The 20,333-nt window shown below is 34.3% G+C and overlaps 2 protein-coding genes and 3 non-coding genes across 5 annotated transcripts; 1 reads left to right on the forward strand and 4 right to left on the reverse strand.

The window, feature by feature from the left end:
• Positions 1-1,001: 1,001 nt before the first annotated feature.
• Positions 1,002-12,384, forward strand: LOC21397880 (glutamyl-tRNA reductase-binding protein, chloroplastic). The gene is made up of 13 exons (XM_024168907.1): positions 1,002-1,225; positions 1,782-1,847; positions 1,993-2,079; positions 3,569-3,667; positions 8,366-8,461; positions 8,557-8,622; positions 8,730-8,820; positions 9,027-9,094; positions 9,175-9,240; positions 9,969-10,019; positions 10,229-10,293; positions 10,977-11,062; positions 11,998-12,384. The coding sequence occupies exons 1-12, from the start codon at positions 1,058-1,060 to the stop codon at positions 11,032-11,034; spliced, it is 981 nt and encodes a 326-aa protein (XP_024024675.1). The 5' UTR covers positions 1,002-1,057; the 3' UTR covers positions 11,035-11,062; positions 11,998-12,384.
• Positions 12,385-13,383: 999 nt separating this feature from the next.
• Positions 13,384-14,049, reverse strand: LOC21397881 (arabinogalactan peptide 13). Its single transcript, XM_024169009.1, has one exon. It carries the CDS (start codon positions 13,748-13,750, stop codon positions 13,571-13,573), a length of 180 nt encoding a protein of 59 aa, XP_024024777.1. The 5' UTR covers positions 13,751-14,049; the 3' UTR covers positions 13,384-13,570.
• A 1,146-nt stretch (positions 14,050-15,195) lies between these two features.
• LOC112092564 lies at positions 15,196-15,330 on the reverse strand. Its single transcript, XR_002902641.1, has one exon. It is a non-coding gene; the product is annotated as a small nucleolar RNA snoR138 (small nucleolar RNA).
• Positions 15,331-15,722: 392 nt separating this feature from the next.
• LOC112092563 lies at positions 15,723-15,862 on the reverse strand. The gene has a single exon (XR_002902639.1). It is a non-coding gene; the product is annotated as a small nucleolar RNA U19 (small nucleolar RNA).
• A 922-nt stretch (positions 15,863-16,784) lies between these two features.
• On the reverse strand, positions 16,785-16,923 carry LOC112092565. The gene has a single exon (XR_002902642.1). It is a non-coding gene; the product is annotated as a small nucleolar RNA snoR138 (small nucleolar RNA).
• Positions 16,924-20,333: the final 3,410 nt, after the last annotated feature.

Raw genomic sequence — 20,333 nt, forward strand, 5'->3', positions numbered from 1 at the left:
GTATCGGGCGTATATTAGGGGTGTAAGGAATCACCCCGAATTCGACTAACCCAGCCTACTCGATCCTACCATACCTAAAAATATAGGGTCTTCATTTTTTTCGGTTTAAAATTAGCCTAACCCTCAATGTGCGGGTAAGGTCGCGGGCTGGGCTCAAGCTCACCTGAGTAACCCTACCCGGCCCAAAAAAAGACTAACATACTTGTACTTAAAAAAAAAAAACCCTACACACCTCAAGCTCACTTCACTTAGGGATTGTTCTTTTGCATTTTTGAGTTAGGGTGACTTGAGTGATGATCTTGAGTTAAGTTTGAGTTATAACTTGAGTTAAAGTTGTAACTTGAGTTCGTGTTTGGGATGTGCACATTTGAGTTATGATTTGAATTGAGAATTTTTTTAAGTTTGTGTTTAGGTAAGTCAAAACTTAAATTTGTATTTAGATAGTATTTTAATAAAAACTCAATGGTGATGAAAAATCTCAATAGGGTATATGGTGGGGTTTTATTCGTCTTTTTGTTGTGAATGCATAGAAAAAAAATCATCTCAATCAGAATTAAAACGAAAAAGTTATGACATTTGTAATAATAGAAAAAATATTGTTCATTAACTTGAGTTCGAGTTTATGAACTCGAGTTGAAAAAGAAACTTGAACTCGAGTTTAGCTCCAAATTCGAGTTTAAACTCAAATTTTATAAAAGAACGTGAATTTAAATAAAATTGTAACTCAAATTCAAATTTTTTTTGAATTTCGTTGCAAAAGAACAACCACTAAAATAATAATTTCTGAAATTAATGGGACGTTTAGTTGGAGGATTCAAATAATAATTTAAATCATGGTTCATAGTTCGCTATAATATTTTTTTTTATAAAAAATACATATAAATTAAAAATAATTTTAATCACATAATTTTAATTCACGAACTGAACGTTTCTGAGTGATACCTTTTGGATTTTCAGAGTTTTTATAGTAGGTTGTTAGAATGAGTCGCGAATATCGAAAATAAAATAAAAACGTCAGGTGGGTGATTGAGTGAGTGTGTTAGCGAAGGAAGAGACGATGAGGACGTTGGCGAGACCATGGACGACCTTTTCCCCATTTCCACGCGTCTCCATTCCCATTCACTCTCTCTCTCCTCTTTCTCTCTCTTTAAACTCTTCATCTCTCTTCTCTCCCACCACGCCTCGCCGTCTTTCCATGGCTTCTTCCCCTCGCTTCACCGCTCAGGTAACTATAGCTTTTCTCCTGGAAATACACTTTTTTTTTCTCACTTTCTCAGAAATTTATATAATAGAGGTTTAAATTTAAATTGCAGAGATAATTTGGAGACTTTCCTATTTTTGTAGAGTGAATTATAATGGTTTAGTTGTTTTTACAGAAATTATGTGGAGATTTTTGTTTTATTTTAATAGTAGTGAAAAAATTAATAAGAATGGTCAAACTTGGCGTAGGTTGTTTATGTGAAATGAATGCATAAGTTGTTGTTGTCCAGTGAAAAGTTGAATTTTGATTGTCATAAATAATTGGTATAGGTTTTGTACTAATTTTATTTTCAATTGAACTGCAGATTATTTTGTTTTTGTTTTTGTTTTTCAATTGAGTATATGAAGCATAAGTTGTTGATAGTTGTGGAAACTGAGTTATAATAGTAAAGAAAAGATAAGAAGAAAAATTGTTGCAGGTTTTGTGGTCGTTTATTTTCATTGAATTCCTGAGATTATCTTATTTTTGAGTTTTCTTATTTTATGCATGATGCATAAGTGGTTGTTGTTTCTTCAATCAGGCTGTTTCAACTGGAGAAGTTCGGGGTGATGATACAAATGTCTTTCAGATTATTCAATCTCATCAGGTATTTTGATTTCTTTAAGCTGTATAATATATGAAAAAGAAAAAAAAATAGTTTTGTTTACTATAAGTATCATCTGAAAAGTAGTTTGTAGACAAGTACGTTTGAATTTCATTCATGTGGGGTTATACTGGCCACTAATTCTTAGGGAAGGGCAGCTCGGCTTCCTCCAGTTGAGGAGATTCGTACGGTTCTTGACCGTAGTGTGCGTGGAGTGCTCTCTACGCTTTCGCAGGTAAGTGTCATTTGGTTTTAGAAATGATACATTAATTACTGCATTCGGTTTCTCTGCTAGACTATTTGGTATTTCTTTGCTGGAATCAATTTCTCTGGATTGATAACCAATGTGTAAGTAATTTTCATGACAAGAGTTGAGATTTTCACTTTATTCTTCGAGATAGCAATTCGCTGAGTAGCTACTGCTAAAACTCAAACGCACTGGCAAACTAAGCACACACAGAGAGACAGATTGATTCAAAAGAATTTATGTTATAGCAAGGAAGTCCATTGAATGAGGAAGATATTTCAGTGAATAATTCCATAATTCTAGTTGAGATCTTATGTAATTGAATTGAATGGAGTTTTTCTCGTTAATTAGTATACTATATGACGGCTTTAGTTGGTTATATTTTTCCGTCACTTACTAGTTTTCAATGTGAAGTCAATAAGTCACGGTAAGGGTTTATTTTGAACTCGGAGTCAGTCCAAGTTTGTTTAATAGCTGGTGACTGCGATTGTGATGTAGGGTTGCATGTGGTATAGCTACGTTAATCATAAATTATAGACATCTATCTTGGGATTCTTTTTGCAGAACCAATGGTGCCTTGCTTTTTTTTTTTTTGTATTGCATGTTTTGTTACTCAGTGTTATATATTATTCTAGGCCGGCCTACTGTAAATAGGAATGTCTTGACTTTTAAAAAGGACTCTGTACAATATCAATAGTGAATAGCCTTAATTTTGACGTCTGGAAATAAAAAGAAAATGAATATTCCCTCCAACCTTTCATATCCTCTATCTTATTCTCCAGCTCCTTTTCTCGTTTTTCTCCTCCTTGAACATGCCTTTCGTGTGAAGTGATGAAAAGATATTTAAAAATCCCAGTCTCTAATTTTAGTTTGCATGACATAACCAGCCTTTGATGCAGTAGGAAAATTTTGTTGGAGCAATTCTTAATTAGCGACAGTTTGAACAGTTGTGTTGCTAGTAAATCTGTCCCTTTCTTTTTATTTCAATTGTTCGCAGAACCTTCTCCATACCCTACAAATGCACGTTCAATAGGCGTGTTCCATTTTACTTCAAATCCCTCATTAAATAGGTTCCCTAGTATTGATATCAAAACTGTCTTAGTAAATGAAATATTTGAAGACTTGGTTCAGTTTCGTAGGACCCTACACGTGGTGAATAACCACAAGTTTCATACTTTGCAGTGATCATAGCGTTCACACTAAGCTATCCAGTTATGAGAAAAGGGGTTTCCCGGTTGTCAAGAAAAGGGAAATTCGCAGAAGGCTCATTAACACATTTTTTAGAAGACTTTTGGGACTTTCTTTTAGTAGTTATCTGAAGTTGTTGAGGGTGTATTACATTTGGCCTATGCATTCTCTTAACAATAGTGTTTGTATGATGATCTTCAGCATTCCTGTCATGTCTGAATGCAGAATTCGTATCCTGGAAATTGCGTCTCACTATTTCTAACTTCTTTGGCTTGCTTTTGATATGTAGAAGCATGATGGTTATCCGTCAGGGTCAATGGTTGATTTCGCATGTGATGCAGATGGATCTCCAATATTAGCAGTTAGCAGCTTGGCAGTTCATTCAAAGGTTTTTTTTTTTTTTATTCGAATATTTGACTATTACTATTATGTTCTTTTAATTAAATATATGATTTGTAAAACAGTAGTTTTTGATGATTGCTATTCAAAATGAAGTAGATGCTTTTGATCTTGACAGAGAAGTGAAGACTTTTACGTAGTCTATTCCAGATTTTGTGACACTTCGCTTTTTCTTTCTCTTCCCTTTCATCACCAATGATGGGGGAAATTTTTCTTTGAGCCTTTCAATTTCATTTGGAAATCCATTGTTCTCTATAGTTAAGATTTTTGTCTGGTTGTTTTACGTGGGAAAATTAATACTTGTTCTAGGGTTCATTGAATTATCTCCTTCCTCTAATTTTAGTCCTAGGGGTAGAATCTGTGGAGACTCGCCACTTTAGTAGTTTTCTGGGGCATTTGGCTAGAAAGAAATGGTAGATTACACGAAGAGTGTATGGAAGGGAGTGGTGTCTTATGGGATAAAATTAAGGTTTTGGTCTCTACTTTGGTTTATAGAGATAAAGAGTTTGGTAGGCCAATTTTTTCAAACTTGGTTAGGAGTTGGGGTCCTTTTCTGTAGTTTCATTTCCATTGTTTGAGTTATCGTGTCTTTGGGTTAGATCTATCTCCCCCTTTTGTTTGTTGGTTCTGGTTCAGTTTTGTCTATGTGAGGAAAACTCTTGATGTAGGACCGGGTAGAATTGAAGAACAGAGATTGAATTTAGAGAGAGAATATAATCAAGAAGGAGAAATAGAACCAAGATAGAGAAGAATAATCACGAGCGAAATAGAAATAGAGAGAGAATAAGAACTCAATAGGAGGAAACTGAAATCTCAATATTCATTAATCATCAAAAGCCTTCATAAAAATAACAATCACTAATCTATTTATAGAGAATGAAATCCTAATCCTATTCTACAAAGGTGATAAACATAAATAAATTTAAAATAGTAAAAAGATAAACATAATCCTAAATTGAATTTAAATATTAAAGTAATTCTAATCTAATTCGTCATCATTCTCCCCAGGTTGAAGTTTTAAACTGAAAAGAATCATGAAGAAACAATCTGAAAAGCATGAAATCTCTTGGCCTTAATATTGGATTCTTAAACAAGCCATCGGTGCTTGCAAGTTGATTGTGGAGACATTTTAGCTGTAGAGAAAACATCAAGAACACTTGAGGCTTCTGATCACCATGGTTAGGAAACAATTCTACCTCATTGAAAATTAATTCCATAATCAAATTAGGAGGAAATTTAAGTAAATATGCATTACATCCACTTTCAACAACAAATTTGGAGGAATTGGATTCAATGGTTTTTAGAGGAGGTGGCTCATCAACAATAGGCTCGGGACAAGGAGTGTCAATAAATTTGTTTTTTCATAACCTCATCTTTTGCACCATCACTCTCAGTAGATGGGTTTGGTACACTAGGAATTGGGGAAGGGAGAATAGGCTTAGACATATAGGCTTTTTCTTTTGGTTTAGCAGGTTTCAAATCAGTTTTCTTATGCAGTCTAAAAACGTATTGATTCCCTTCAACATATCTCACATCATGATCATCAACCCAAGGAAGTCCTAACAAAATCTGAGTAACATTAGGAAGGACATCACAATAAACATATTGCTTATAAGGACCACATTTAAGAGGTAATAGACATCTTTCGGTGATTGCAAAATAACCCTTATCCTCCCAATACACCCAAAACGGTCTAGGGTGAGGCTCAATGTCAAGATTCAAACGATTGACAAAATTAGATGACACAACATTAATCTCACTACTCTCATCAATAACAATTTTCCAAGGAGTATTTTGGACCGAGAGAAAAGTGTGAAAATAACCCGTGTAATTTATGACCCAAACATAATCTTCCGTTAGTTTATAGGAATTCTCAAGAGCATGGCTAAATTGCCTATCATAATAAAAGTTGTGATAACGAGAATATGGCGGGTTATAGGGTGGAAAATTCATATGTTTTGTTTAAATGGATCGAATACACATTATCAAATAACCATCTAATAAAATTATAGAAAAGTTTCAAAATAAGGATAGAGAATTTACCAACACAAAATCAAAGCATGACCCATGGCGGAAGGCAAAAGCTTTGCTAAGTCTCGGCCCACAAAATGAAGAAACCAACAATAAGCACTGCAAGCCACGATAGGAGCTGCAAGTCTGCAAACACGATAGCAGAGGCACCTTGTAACTTTGTGCGTGTTCTCTGGTTGGTGCTCGGCGATGGGAGTCTGAATGGTGGCGGCTTTTTGTGGATGGTTTTTGACAGAAAACGTTTTTTTTCTTTTTTTTTGGGTATACGTAACTGAAAGAGAAAAGATAGGTCTGGTCAAAGGAAATGACTTCGCTTTGATACCAGTTGATGTAGGAGCGGGTAGAATTGAAGAAGATAGATTGAATTTAGAGAGAATATAATCAAGAAGGAGAAATAGAACCAAGATAGAGAAAGACTAATCACAAGAGAAACAGAAATAGAGAGAGAATAAGAACCTAATAAGAGGAAATTAAAATCTCAATATTCATTAATCATCAAAAGCCTTCATAAAAATAACAATCACTAATCTATTTATATATAGAGAATGAAATCCTAATCCTATTCTAAAAAGGAGATAAACATAAATAAATTCAAAAGATAAACATAATCCTAAATTGAATTTAAATATTAAAATAATCCTAATCTAATTCGTCATCAACTCTTCCTCTGCTTCTACATTTCTATTTTTCCTAAATAAGTTCTGTTGCTTTTAAAAAAAAAAAAACTTGTTCTAGTGTTCAAAGGAAAAATCTTAAGTTGTATACTCTCCTTCTTGGTGTGTTATGTAAAAAGGAGACTGGAAATTAATAGTTCATCTCTTGCTACATTGTCTTGTGACTAGGAGACTTTGGAACAAACTGATTGGAGCAGGTTTTCTCTTACACTGTAAATATTTAATGGTGGAAGAATTGATTGCTGTTGGTGGAAGAATGGATTTGTTTGGAAAAGTACAGTACTATCCTTGATTTGGACAATTTGGATGGAGAGAAACTTAAGGATTTTCTAAGATAATGTAACGAACGTGAAGGATCTAGAGGGCTGCTTTCCATCACTTGGGCTATTTGGCTAGAGAGGAATGACTGTATTTTTGAGGATTTAGATGGGGATGTTGATGCAGTGTGGGACAAAATTAAATTTAGTGTGGCATTGTAGTTATCTCAAGTTAAAGGCTTCAATTCATTTTCATTTTCAGATTTACTTAGAGGATGGGATATAGTCCTTCATTAGTCCTGTTCTTCTAGGTTCTTTTTGTTTTGTTTTGTTTGCTTTGGTGGACTCCTTGTCCCGTAGTGTACTTTTTTGTTCCATTATCCATTAATAATATTCTCCCGTTTCTTATATATATATATATATATATATATATAGATATTATAACACACGCGATGGATATATAATAGACGGCCTTTGTCACTTGGGCTATTTGGCTAGAGAGGAATGACTGTATTTTTGAGGATTTAGATGGGGATGTTGATGCAGCGTGGGACAAAATTAAATTTAGTGTGGCATTGTAGTTATCTCAAGTTAAAGGCTTCAATTCATTTTCATTTTCAGATTTACTTAGAGGATGGGATATAGTCCTTCATTAGTCCTGTTCTTCTAGTTCTTCTTGTTTTGTTTTGTTTGCTTTGGTGGACTCCTTGTCCCGTAGTGTACTTTTTTGTTCCATTATCCATTAATAATATTCTCCCGTTTCTTATATATATATATATATATATATATAAAGATAATGTAACGAACGTGATGGATATGTAATAGGCCGCCTTTGCGTTTTACTTATGTAAGGCACAAGAAATTCCCGAAGAAACAGGCCTGGACATTAAAGGGGAGCAGGGGAATAATCCTACACTGTATGGTATGGATTCTTCTTCTGGAAAGCTTAGTTCGCAGAATCGGCCTTGGAGATTGGTTAGTTGGCTGGGAAGGATCTAGAGGGCTGACATGAAAACGTGAAGGGGGGAGAGGGAGAGAGAGTGACGAGTTGGTTGGTTAGTTAGAGGAATTGGAATAAAACGTGATGAGGGAGGGTATTGTAGATCATCGATCATTTTGTGAATTAGGAGACTGAATGAGCTAAGGCTCTTGGAGTGCAGAGGCTCTCTTGAAAACCCCCTTATCTTTCCATTTTCCTTATTACAGTGAATTGAATTTCTTCTAATTTGATCGATCCAATCCTGTCTTAATTTGCTGTTTCATTGCTTTTAATACCACTCCTAACAATTTGTTTGAGAAAGCTAAAAAATCAGCCTCATTGTGGCCTTCAACAGATACAGCTTTCAAGGATTTTCCTTTCTCTTTGATTGCGTTAAACTGGAGGGATGTTATTAGAAGCTAATTGTTTTTCTTCTTTTTAGAGTCCTATCTTTCTTTTGTCTTCCTGTTTTGTTTATTCTATCTTTCTATTTTTAGAGGATTCCTCATCCTCCTTCCTTTGTAAAATTGATCTATTTTTATCAATGAAACGAGCTTTTCTTATAAGAGAAAATGAAATAGATGCTTTATTACCAGATTTTATGATCAATTCATCTACTTCTGGTACAAAACTCTTTGTAAGTTCAACTTTGCATCTGTTTCGACATTTGTGTCACATTTTTCATTTTATGTTATTCTGTTGTATATTTTAGTCTTCTCAAGGTTCTGCTTTTTTGTTCTGCATAGGACCTAAGTGCTAATGCTAAGTGCTCACTACTTGTGGCTAGAGATCCTGAAGATAGGACTGATTTAGTAATCACTCTGCATGGCAATGCTGTTCCTGTAAGTTGTAGCCGTGTTTTGATACCCATTTTTTGCCTCTCTGTTAACGATAATGTTTGTATGGTGAAAAGACTGAAGAGTACATTACCATTTAGGTCTCTGAAAATGATAGAGCAGCAGTTCGCAGTACATATTTGGCTACGCTTCCAAATGCATTTTGGGTAAATTAACAAACTCTTGTTCTCAACCATAATTGATATTTTGGCATGTAATATGTCTAACATAATTTCATTTGGTCGAATTAGTAAATCACGTCTTTAATTTGAAGGTTGACTTTGGTGACTTTCAATTCATGCGCATTGAACCAAAAGTTGTACGATATGTGTCGGGGGTTGCAACAGCTTTGTTAGGATCAGGAGGTTTGTGCTTTATACAGCAATATGTTACTTTTTTGGTTCCCTTTCTATAAATTGTAGTCTGATCTTAGGGTTTTCTCTTTTATGCTTTCCAGATAACTTAAGAAAGGGCCAGTATCGTTGTTCTTTTATTGATATTTGATAATGTTGTTATATCTTCTCAGTTTGCTTCTCTTGTTTCGTGTATATATATTTTTTCCAACCTTTAGAGTTCAGCAATGAGGAGTATAAAGTTGCAAAAGTTGATCCAATAGCTCAGTTTTCTAAGCCTGTCACGGTAAGTATAATCATCAAACAAACCATGCAATCTCTATCTTTTGATTTTGTTGGTTTTACGTATAAATTATTGTTTTCTAGTCTCACATGAACAAGGATCATGCTGATGATACAAAAGCCATCGTGCAACATTCAACATCAATTCCGGTAACTTAGATTTTTTTTTTCTTTCGTATATCGTTTTCAAATTTGAAGTTTGCTTTATTTCTTTGTATTCCTCGTTTTTTTATAGTAAGCACGGGGATCCTTAATTCATTGTCATTCATTTAGATTATGCTAACTCATCAATCTTTTTTTCTAGATGTGCAATATCACACATCGGAGTTTAGACAATAACGTATAATAGCTACACCACGTAGATTTGTTAAGTCAAGAAAGTATAGAAATATATAAAGACTATAGTGTTATTTTCACCAATACCCCTCTAGGAAATGTATGTTGTTTCACTTTGACCTTTGACATTTACTTTTAGAGATCTAGCGATACCTGACGTATTTGAAATAAATAGTTTTGACCCATCTATTAATAAAATATCTATTGTAAGACAGAATATTGCATAGGGGTGGGTTTTAAGAGATATAAGATGGTGTGTGCGCATGCGAGTGTATATATATATATATATAGATGTAAAAAAATTCTGAAAATAAAATAAAAAATAGACTTGGACTGGGTGGCACAATCTGTTTTTTGTTTCATATATGTTTTTTTTCCTTTGTAGATTTTCTTTTCAAATCTTTTCTTTTTTTAAACCCAAAAACATAAAGGTTGGAAGTCAAAGTAAGACAAGTGTGTGTCCTCAGGGGCCAATAGAAAAAACAACCCAAGACTATTAATACATTGTGTACTTGAAATCTGAATTTTTGAGTTTTCTCCAGGTCGACTTTGCTCACATGCTGGACTTGGATAGCCTTGGTTTCAATGTCAAGGTAGTGTTGAGATTTGACCTCTTGTCCTTGATGCTATTTTACGTACGTCCTAAAAAAAATTGTTTTCTACCAAACTATTTGATTTTTTTTCTTATTCGCCTTTATATATAGAAGTGCTATTGACTACTCTATTGTTCAACTCTTCCTATAATTCTCTTTTTCATGCTGGTATGCAACTTCCTTTACTGTTTGATGCTCTCTCTTTTTAGGCGGGTTATCAAGGGAGTACTTTTAAGCTCCGAATACCTTTCCCTAGACGCGCAGAAGATCGAAAGTGAGATTTCTTTATCAATGATTATATCTTCCCTGAGTTATACCTTTTCTCATGTTATGTCAGATTATACTTGGAGAGTCTTGTTTTAACTTTGCAATTGTGTGATTTATAATATTTAGTTTTTCATAGTCCATCGATGACAAAAAAAATTTCCTTTTTTTTTGGGTTATGCTTCTTCTTTGCCCTTTTAGGGATGTGACCGTAGTGCTGAATTGCTTAGGTTATAAGTGCATTTGTTTGTGTAAGCTTAGCTTTTTTTGGGTTATGCTTCTTTGCCATTTTAGGGATGTGACCGTATTGCTGAATTGCTTAGGTTATAAGTGCATTTGTTTGTGTAAGCTTAGCCCCCGTTTGGTTCGCTGGTTTGAATTTTTGTAATTAGAACTTTTACATTTGGATAGAAAAATTCAAACTGTGTGATTTAAATTGTAGTTCGAATTGGCGTTTGGATGTGCGGTTAAAATTTTAAGTTTGAGTGGTTCAACTTAAAGGGAGAGCTAAACTCTAAGTTAGACAATTTAACTCAGTTCAATGGGAAATATAATTTGGATTGCGTGTTTACCAAACATAACTTCAAACTATGTTCACCGTTCAAACTAAGTTGAACTCAGTTAAACAGTGAAACAAACCGACGCTTATATGATTCCTTTATTGAAAGTTATACTTGCTCTTTATCCTTTCAGGGATGTGAAGACCCTCATAGTGGAAATGCTTTGTGCCGCTAGACCACAAGATAATTGATCTTGCAGCGCAGTAGTGGAGCAAAGAGGTATGCTTATCCAAACTCCCAGTGATAAATGTTTTAGAAAAGCATAGTTTGACCACTATTTTGGGGGTTAAATATCACATCACGATATACATATACATAAATACATATATATATATATATATATGTATATGCATACGAATATCATCTTTACATTTCCATTTTTCACTAATTCAAAACTGTGTTTCACAATTCTCAACTAGTCCTTGTGGGGTAATAGAAGCCTTTGTTGGGTGTGCCAGACTTGGACCTTTTACAAAGCATAATTTGTGAGTAATGGAGAAGTAGAAACCTAGTGGATCTCCATTCCTTCCAAGAATTGGAGAAGTAGAAACCTAGTGGATCTCCAGCTCAGTAGTATGCCTTTTTATGACTACTCGAGAAAAGTGTTCACTAAAATTTCTAATGGTCATTTCCATTAAAGGCATATTCATTGTAACTCTTACTTGTAATTAGTTCAGGGCACATTTCATGAGGATTCAAATGTTAATTACTCAAAACAGGGAAAGAAGAAATAATGATCACCCCAGAGCAACGTGCTTTTAGAAAGACCAGACAATCCCTTTTGCATTGTATTTGTTCCTATTCTTGTACAGAAGAACCAGATGACAGCGTGCCTTAGATCTCTGATTAAACCTTGCAAAATGACTTGGGTACAGGTGTGGTTTTGGTTGTATTGATCGCATTTTGGTCGTTCCCACATTATGGGGATGCCCACTTGATCCTCTCTTTGCTTTTCACCGAGGCTTGTTTCGAAATTCTCTTTTGAATATTTTTGATTGAGGATAGACTTTCCTTTTGCTTTTTCAAATTTGGTTTTTCAATCCGTTCAGGCTGCTTGAAACAGAGGAGAATACTGTATGAATTGCTTCTCACAGGAGTAGTAAATTTAGAGAATTCTCCCTTCTGAAGTTTTACCATTCTTTCTGTGATTGCAGGTTCTTGCAATGTGCATCATATGTGTTGGCTGAGACGAGAAATTAGACTAGAAGCTGGTGAATAGATAAAAAATCTGGAGGGAAAGGAGAAAACGAGAAAAATCTGCTCAGATGCTCCTCTTTTCTTTTCTTTTTTTTTTTTTTGTTTCTTTCTCGTATATTCTGGTGGACTAGCTATATTGGCATTCACGGTGTAGTCACTCAGATGACTATTTCATGTCCAAATTGTCTCATGTAAGTAACATTTCATATTCCGCACACAAACTAATGTACATATAGTGTCACACTACAGAAAAGAAAGATTATATAAATGATTCTTGCGTGTTTCATACTTTGAGAGATTGAACAGGGATGAGTTGCTACACCAAAGAATATTTATGTGAAAATATATATGCTTACAGAAGTTTACAGTATCTTATAATCCCCATTTCTTTCTAAATTCTTGTGATATAAATGGAAATGACGAGGTTATTATCATTTCATTCGAGTTAAATGGTCGGAAGAGGGAGAAAGGGCCGGCCACGGCGGAGAACGTGGAAGGATCAAAGAGATAGGATGGCTGTAGAAAGTGAAGAAAATGAAGATATATTTGAAGCGTTCTGCTAAATTCCGACCCCCAAGAGAGAGGGAGGTGCTTAGGATAATTTTGGATGATTATCATAGTTCTACCATTAGGGAGAGTGGAGATAAGGAAGAAATTAGTTGTTTAATTGTGTAATATAGTATTGCCACTGTTTGTATGGTAAGTATGGCAAAGAAAAAGTCAAGTACGAGAAGATGTTTTTATTGTTACTCAAAATTTTGGATGTTTGAGAGTTACGCAACTTGTTAAGAGACATAATCAAGAACCTGGTTTATTAGCACTCAAACCATCCCCGAATATAGCACCAAAGTTTATATTTGGAACTCGCTGTTTCTATTGTTTTCCATTTCTCTCTGAAGTGATAATAAAGAAGAGGTGAAATGGAAAATGTTCAATTAAAACCATCTCCTTGAGGGAAAACTGTGGAAAAGAAATAACCTTTGTGCATTAATGAAAATTAGAGCATCAATGGTCTTTGCTTTTATTCTAAATTCTCAATCAATTTTTACAGTTCTTCTTTTATCTTTTCATTTTAATGTGTGCACATGCAGTTAAAAGCACAATGAATATGAGGTTTCATTTAAGGGATTCGATAAAACTAGATTGCATGTGTTCATTTTTTTTGTATTCTGTGGGCGAACTTTTTATGAAATTCGGCTTTAATGGTTAGCCTATACTAACCATTTTCCATGTCGAATCTAAATTCAATAACCAAATCACAGTTATCATAATCCACGAGTCACAAACCAAGAGATGCAATAATCACATTAGAGAAATAAATCTTACAAGAAGAATGTGTTTGACAAACCCCAAAATGAGGCGTCAAAAAAAAAATACAAAAATCATCAAAACGCAAGCAAAAGAGTTCCAAAAATAAGTCTCCTCTCCTTCTCAACCCCAAATAAATAATTTAATCCCATATGAGAATTGGAGAAGAAGAAAAAGAAGAAAAACATTTACATGAACACATCAAAGCGAATGAACATTTGTTTAGAAGAAAAGCCCCATCGCAACAGCACCAAGTGAAGCAAGCATGGCGGGCACAAAGTTGGTAGCATCAGACGCGGGGCTAGGAGCCGGGGCATCAGCAGCGGCAACATTTTGCACAGCTGAGACGGCCATTACTGCGACCGCCAATGCGAAGAAAAGCCTCATCCTAATGGCCTCCATTGTTGAGAATTTTTGTTAGCTGGAGAAAGATTTCCGGGAAAGTGAGCAGGGGGAAAAGAAAATGTTGCAAAAATTTCAGATGGGTCGTTGTTTAGGGCAATGGTGGGGCTTATATAGGTGTTGGAGGAGAGAGAGAGAAGAGAGAGAGAGAGAGAGATTGGTGGGGGTGGGTGTGTTTGGGCATGGGACAGGCTGCCCTGGAAGACCGTTGCTCCAACCAAATGCACATGCTTCCAGGTTGCCACACAGCTGTTGCCAACGGTTGTATTGGCCTTTTCTTTATTTAATTGTTTCTTCTTTCTTGCTTCCTTTGTTTCGGGGTCCCATTCTCTTCTAAGCCTTAGGCTGTCTTTCCCCAACCGCCACAGTTCTTTATTGGGATATGGGAACCTCAATTCTTTTTTTCTTTTTCTTTTTTTTATTAAAAATTTTATGATAAAATTGCACCATTATTGGCTATTGAATTTTCAAAAAAACAAAAAAAAAAAAAGTTGTCTTTCCGCTCTTATACAACTCTGTCAAATGATTGCATTTGATAATTGATAGTGTATACATTCTCTCTTTTTTTTTAAATGGAGTGTTTTTTTATAACCATTTTTAATGTCTATGAATCCGTGAATTTATCCGTAATGAATTTCCCGTTAATTTGTTAAACTGTGTTAAACTAAGAGTTATTTTATTGCATGATCAAAATATTAAATTGAGATTTATTATATACAAGAATATCTCATGAGCCGGAATTTCCAGAATTATACAATCTTGGTAAACTGCAAGATGAAAGAAAGATATAAGAGAAGATTTCATGTAATAACAAAATGTATAATTTTCATTTAAATCAGCAATTAGTTTAGAGATTAGTTAAATTAATACGAGGAAAATCGTGATTAAAAACTAAAAGCAATAGTAACGACTAATTCAGTCTTCTAACAAAACAGAAAATGCTCTGCTGCAACAGTATTAGTAACCGTAGATCGAGTCATGCCAACTAAGGCCATATTGTCAGTAAAAATTCTTGTTAGTAAACACAAATACTGAGGGTCCGTTTAGTTCGCTGATTCGAGTTGAGATGTAACTTTATGATAAGACTTTTTACGCAAAAAATTAAATGTGACTGTTTCTAAGAGTTTTTAATTGTAACAAAACTCGAATTCTAAACTCGAATCGGTAAAATGAACAAGACCTAAATAAAACTATCTAACTTCCACACCCTCTATTTAAAACCTCTCCGGAGAGGATACCAACTCCGAGACCTCCACTAACTCCCTTTCCATCAAGAACGTATATAACTTGATATCCTACGAACACTCCTCTCTCAACCCCTGTGAACAAACAGAAAATGGTTTATGTATGAAGGGAAGATATTCTGTGTAAAGCTGGGAATGCAAAATACTTTGCACTACTATAAGTTGCCTTTTATGCAAAAATAAATTAATGCAAAACAAATCAAATATACGAAGCTGTCTAGGAAAAGAACATAAAAAGGTTCCCCACCCTCAAACCGCTTCAAGATGCTATCTGCCTCTGTCTGAACCAAATGGTGTCGTATCAAAATTCCACCCTTTGGTTATTCGGGAGGCAATCCAACTACGAAATGTGGAATAGCTTACAATGTAGAAAATGAATGACAGTTAAGTGTTTAGGAGGAGAGTAATTTAACATTTAAAACTTGAGTTTTGAGTTCACTTGTACTAAAACTAAACTCCAATTACAAATAAGTATCATTTTCTGCAGACACAATCCGCACTGTAGAATCAAACTTGAGTAATGAGAGAACAAGGGGTGGGTGAAACTCACCAACTCGAGTTATTACTCGAGTTTGAAATTCGAGTTACATTTAATGAGCGCATAACTCTGCTCAATTTCACACCCAAGTTGAGCTTACTCGAGTGTGATCTACAAAGTGAACGGCCCTTATTCATGAGGTAATCCAACTATGAAATCTGGAATAGCTTACAATGTAGAAAATGAACGACAATGTCCAAGGCTGCTTGGAGGACAATCGACACCAAAATCAACTAGAAAGTCCCCTCAAAAGGCCTCGGTTTTAATAGAAAAAAGAGCAACACGCTCTCCTCTCAATCAATTAATCTCCGCCCCCTAACTAAGCCGTTATGAAACTATTATTTTACTTCATACAGCTACTCAAAGGGGCAAACTCACAACTTATGCTAGTTGCACGTCTAGTGCAAATGCATGCACGTATGAATATAGAGGAAGGAGAAAATACCAAACCAGAGAGGCACTGGCATCTTTCTAAGAACTCAAATTAAGGTTTTCTTCCATGACTTTTATCTAAGAAAATGATAACATGCATCCAATTATCATACACCCTTCTTTAAGGGACAAAATTAGTTCCCAAACCTTATATCAATCGGAATTAGTAACAACCTCAATCTGGTAAACACCATGATTTACGAAAAAAAGGGGAGAAAGAAAAAAGAAACCATAATGTGTGGTGGGGGAACCTAGTACACGACACGAGTTTTGTTTTTAAATAAAAAGCAAATGAGAGAATAAAAGAAATCCCCGAGTGATTTTAGTATCTGAATCCGGATAAGAAAAGAGCAGCAAAAAGGCAATAAAGATGTTTGTTTCATTAAGATTATTCAGGACAAAACTTTATGTTAGCTTCTGTTTGAAACAGCTTGTGTTCTATCTCCCTTCTCGTGCTCTATCTCCCTTCCCCTTCCATATCATCATCAGATGACTTCTCTATCAAAGTTCAGAGAAGGAAAAAAAATATATAAATAAAAACACATTTGCTACACATAAACATAATTAGCATTTAGATACACAAGTACGCATATCCGAAGCTACCTATAGGAAAGGAACATAAATCTACTTGCTCCTAACCCTCAAACTGATCCGGGAGAGTTAATCCATCTTATTTTGAGCCTCTGTCAGGACCAGATGATGTCATTTAATACACCTTCCGGTTTTTGTGCGTCTGATTTTGTTTTTTCAATTGAAGCCACAGAGAAATTAATTATATCCCTACTACCCCTAATAGACAATCACTTTCAAATGCTAAAACAAATATATGAAACTATGGTAGGAAAAGGAACAATAAATTTCTGTTCCACACTCTCAACCTGCTTCAAGATCTATCCGCCTCTGTCTGAACCAAATGGTATTCCATCACAGTTTCACCTTCTGGTTATTCTGGAGGCATCGAAAATATCAATAAATGGAAAAAAAAAAAAAAAAAAAAAAAAAAAAAAAAAAAAAAAAAAAACTAGTAATGAGAAAATGCAAGGAAAACTAAAATGAATAGAAAAGAAAATGTCCAAGGCCTCATAGGGAACTAACAACGGGAATAAACAAGAAAGTCCCTATGGAAGGTCTTAATTCCAATGAAAAAAAAGACCACTATGATCTCCTTTCCAATCAATTAGTCTCTGCCCCCTAACTAAACCGTACATGAAATTTTATTCATGTGGCTACTCAAAAGGGCAAACTCAGAAAACATGTTGATTAGTCGCCATATAATACATCTTAAGATGTATAGACATTAATTCATTGCACATACACACGCATGTATTACAACTATAATGCACAAAGAGATTGCAACATTTTCTTAAATTTGAGATATCCAATCAAAGGTCACAGATGGGCTATAGATGTTTCTTCTCCTAGTTTTATCCTCCTATAAGAACATTGAAATTCAGTGGGAAAACAAATGTGTATAACGTGCAAAGTAAATCACAAGTAATGTAGCGACCATTTTGCAATAATTTCTTCAAACAAATACTGGCTACTCCTCCCAGTGCCATTTCAGGATCATTGTCTGCAGTTACTGATTGGCATCGATCGTCGTGATTGGGGATTCGATTCGAAGATCTTCAGATGCTTCACTCAAATTCAAGAGAAACCCTAATCAAAATGAATCTGAGAAAGAGAGAGAGGTCGATATGATTAGGGTTTTGGGTTTAGCAGGGAACTTGAGCCAAGAACGGCCTGCTATATATGGTGGTGCTACTAGGGTTTTATGATCTGATTCTGGTCTAGTGACTAGTCTAGCCGAGGATTTAAATGGGGCATTTAATCCGGGTCACGGACGGGCGGTAATCCGCCCCGTTTTATGTTAATAGGGAAATAGGTCAACTTATCAAACTTGTGGAAGTAAATACCTATTTATCAAAATTTATTAAAAATTATTAGGTCATTTTTAGTTTTAAATAATTTCTTTTCTAATTTTGTCATTTTATTGTGAAAACTACAAGTGCACAATATCACATACAACTACAACTAATAAAATGATGAATAAAGTATTATTTCTTCAAGGATTGTGTTAACTATAATTAATTATTGAGATTGATCAACTTTAAAATTATTTGAACAGTCTAAAATAAAATAGAAAAATAATAAAACAAAATATAAATGAAAACTCAAATAAACAAAAATTAGGGCAATTGATTTCCCCAAAATTAATCTGACTTAATTTATTGTCCTCACTAACATCGCTTATTATTCATGTATAAAATGGGTAACCTTAAATTACTTAATAGTCATCCTGGGATGTTATCAAACATATTCGCAGCATGTAAATCCACTATCACTCGACGTGAATTCCTCTATTCTAGAAATTTATTACACTCTATAATTCTCTTAATTGTTCACGCAAGTCCTATCATTGTCGTTCGATATCACACACATTTTACAGTTTCTATCACAAGAAGTTATTACTAATTATTTCATTCTTGGGTTTCAATTTAGGCCTTCTACACAATTCAAATATTGACAAAATAAAAGAAAAAATATTCATGAACAACAGTGAATTATTTTATTGAAAGCAAAAATAAATGAAATTATGCTATTTATAGAGTAGCTGTCAGACTGTAACGCCCTCCAGAGTTAAACATGTTTAATTATGCTAAATTGTGAGTTATTAGTGTGCCTAATTTGATTTTCTCAATTAATCAAAGAACTTTAAATTATTTTCAGTATTTATGATTTCACGCCAAAAGTTTTTAAAAATACACTTAAATTTTAATGTATTTTCCTCTTTCCTTTTTTTTTCTTTTCTTTTCTTTTTTCTTTTCTTTTTTCTTTTCTTTTTTTCCCTTTTCTTCCTTCCCTCCGTGGCTTTTCTCTCTCTCTTGCTTTCTTTATTTCTTTCTTTTTCCTATATCCCTCACTCTCTCTCCTCTGGTTCACCACCGCAACACACCTCTCTCTCTTTCCCCCTTTTTCTTCCACCACCGGCCACTTCCTCTCCGGGCGCTCTCTCTCCCACCAGTGTCTCTCTCTCTCACTCGGCTGTTTGGCCGAGACACTCAAAAAAAGAACAAAAACAAAAATGAGAGAAATAGAGAAAAACGAGCTTCAATCACTTTGAGGTAAAGATTTCTTGAAAACCCATACTTAAATTTAAGTTATTGATTTGAAAATTTATAATTTTGGTTAGATTTGAATAATTTTGAGTTAGGATTTGAATTTGAACAATTATTGATAGAATTGAATTAAATTTGGGGTTTTCAATTATTGGACTTGTTAAATTGATTAGAAACTAGTTTTGATGATTTCTGGAGAATTTATTTTGAAATTGAACTTGAATTGAAGGTTTGGTATTTTCTCTATTTATGTCAGCATGCTATCGAAATTTCTTTAAAAACTTATTTTTAAGCTGAAATTAAATGGGAAACCAAACCCATGAATTGGATTTCAATTTTTAAAGAACCCTCAAATTGAATTATAAAGTCGTTTGTGAAACTTAGATTTGAGTCAAGGCACACTAATAGGAAACAATTAGACATGATTGAGCTTAATTCGTTTTAAGAATGAGAAATATATCCTAAGACATTGCTTTTGTGATAAAACTAGTGGAGAAGATCGAGTATTAAAGTTTTAAGGAAAGTTGAGGTTAGGGTGACAAAAGTTAGCTACAGGTTTGACATCCGAGAGGTAGGATATTCTTCTCATATCCTTGTTAGTATGTTTTAAAGTATTTTGGCTGTTGTAAATGTTTTTCAAGATAAAAACACGTTTGATAAAGAAAAGTGTTTAAAGACAATAACTTGATTATTGCTATTGATCTCATAATGAACTGATTTCAAATTTTAATGAATATGTTCTTAAGATAAGATATCTTGCGAACTGGTAAGCCCGCTGATGGCCTAGACAGGATATGAAGATCGTATCCTTAGGGGCAGAACCCGAAATCCGGACGAGCCACTACAGTGGTGATAAGACCTTGATTTTTGTCATAAGTAATTTATCATTAAATTACTTGATGGTTGCCTGTAAGTAAGAACTTAATTTTATTTACCTTTCAAAAAAAGGTTGTTTGGTTCCGATTTATTTCTTTCAGGCCTGATTATTTCATTTCATTTATTCAGTTTTATAAACTTTATCATACTGGGTCTTTCGCTCATTTTTCCTATGTTTCATATGTATTTAACCCCACCCAGTCGACGCTAGAAGTAGCACAGAATAAGTGAGGAACTCAGTTCTAGAAAAAAGGAAACGGTGAAGAATTTTTTTTTTTCATTATCAAATTCAATTAAGGCATGCATTAACTATGAATTGTAAATATTAAATTCTACTAGACAGTGGTTGATGTCAGTTATTTACTTTTCTATAC

The sequence above is a fragment of the Morus notabilis genome, unplaced genomic scaffold, assembly GCF_000414095.1.
Source record: "Morus notabilis unplaced genomic scaffold, ASM41409v2 Scaffold489, whole genome shotgun sequence".
Taxonomy (NCBI): domain Eukaryota; kingdom Viridiplantae; phylum Streptophyta; class Magnoliopsida; order Rosales; family Moraceae; genus Morus; species Morus notabilis.

Excerpts from the sequence above, each read along its gene's own strand:
- LOC21397880 (XM_024168907.1), top strand. The coding sequence starts at position 1,058 with ATGAGGACGTTGGCGAGACCATGGACGACCTTTTCCCCATTTCCACGC. Across the intron at positions 8,462-8,556 it reads TGCATGGCAATGCTGTTCCT|GTCTCTGAAAATGATAGAGC; the intron begins GTAAGTTGTAGC and ends ATTACCATTTAG. Across the intron at positions 9,241-9,968 it reads AACATTCAACATCAATTCCG|GTCGACTTTGCTCACATGCT; the intron begins GTAACTTAGATT and ends AGTTTTCTCCAG.
- LOC21397881 (XM_024169009.1), bottom strand. The coding sequence starts at position 13,750 with ATGGAGGCCATTAGGATGAGGCTTTTCTTCGCATTGGCGGTCGCAGTA.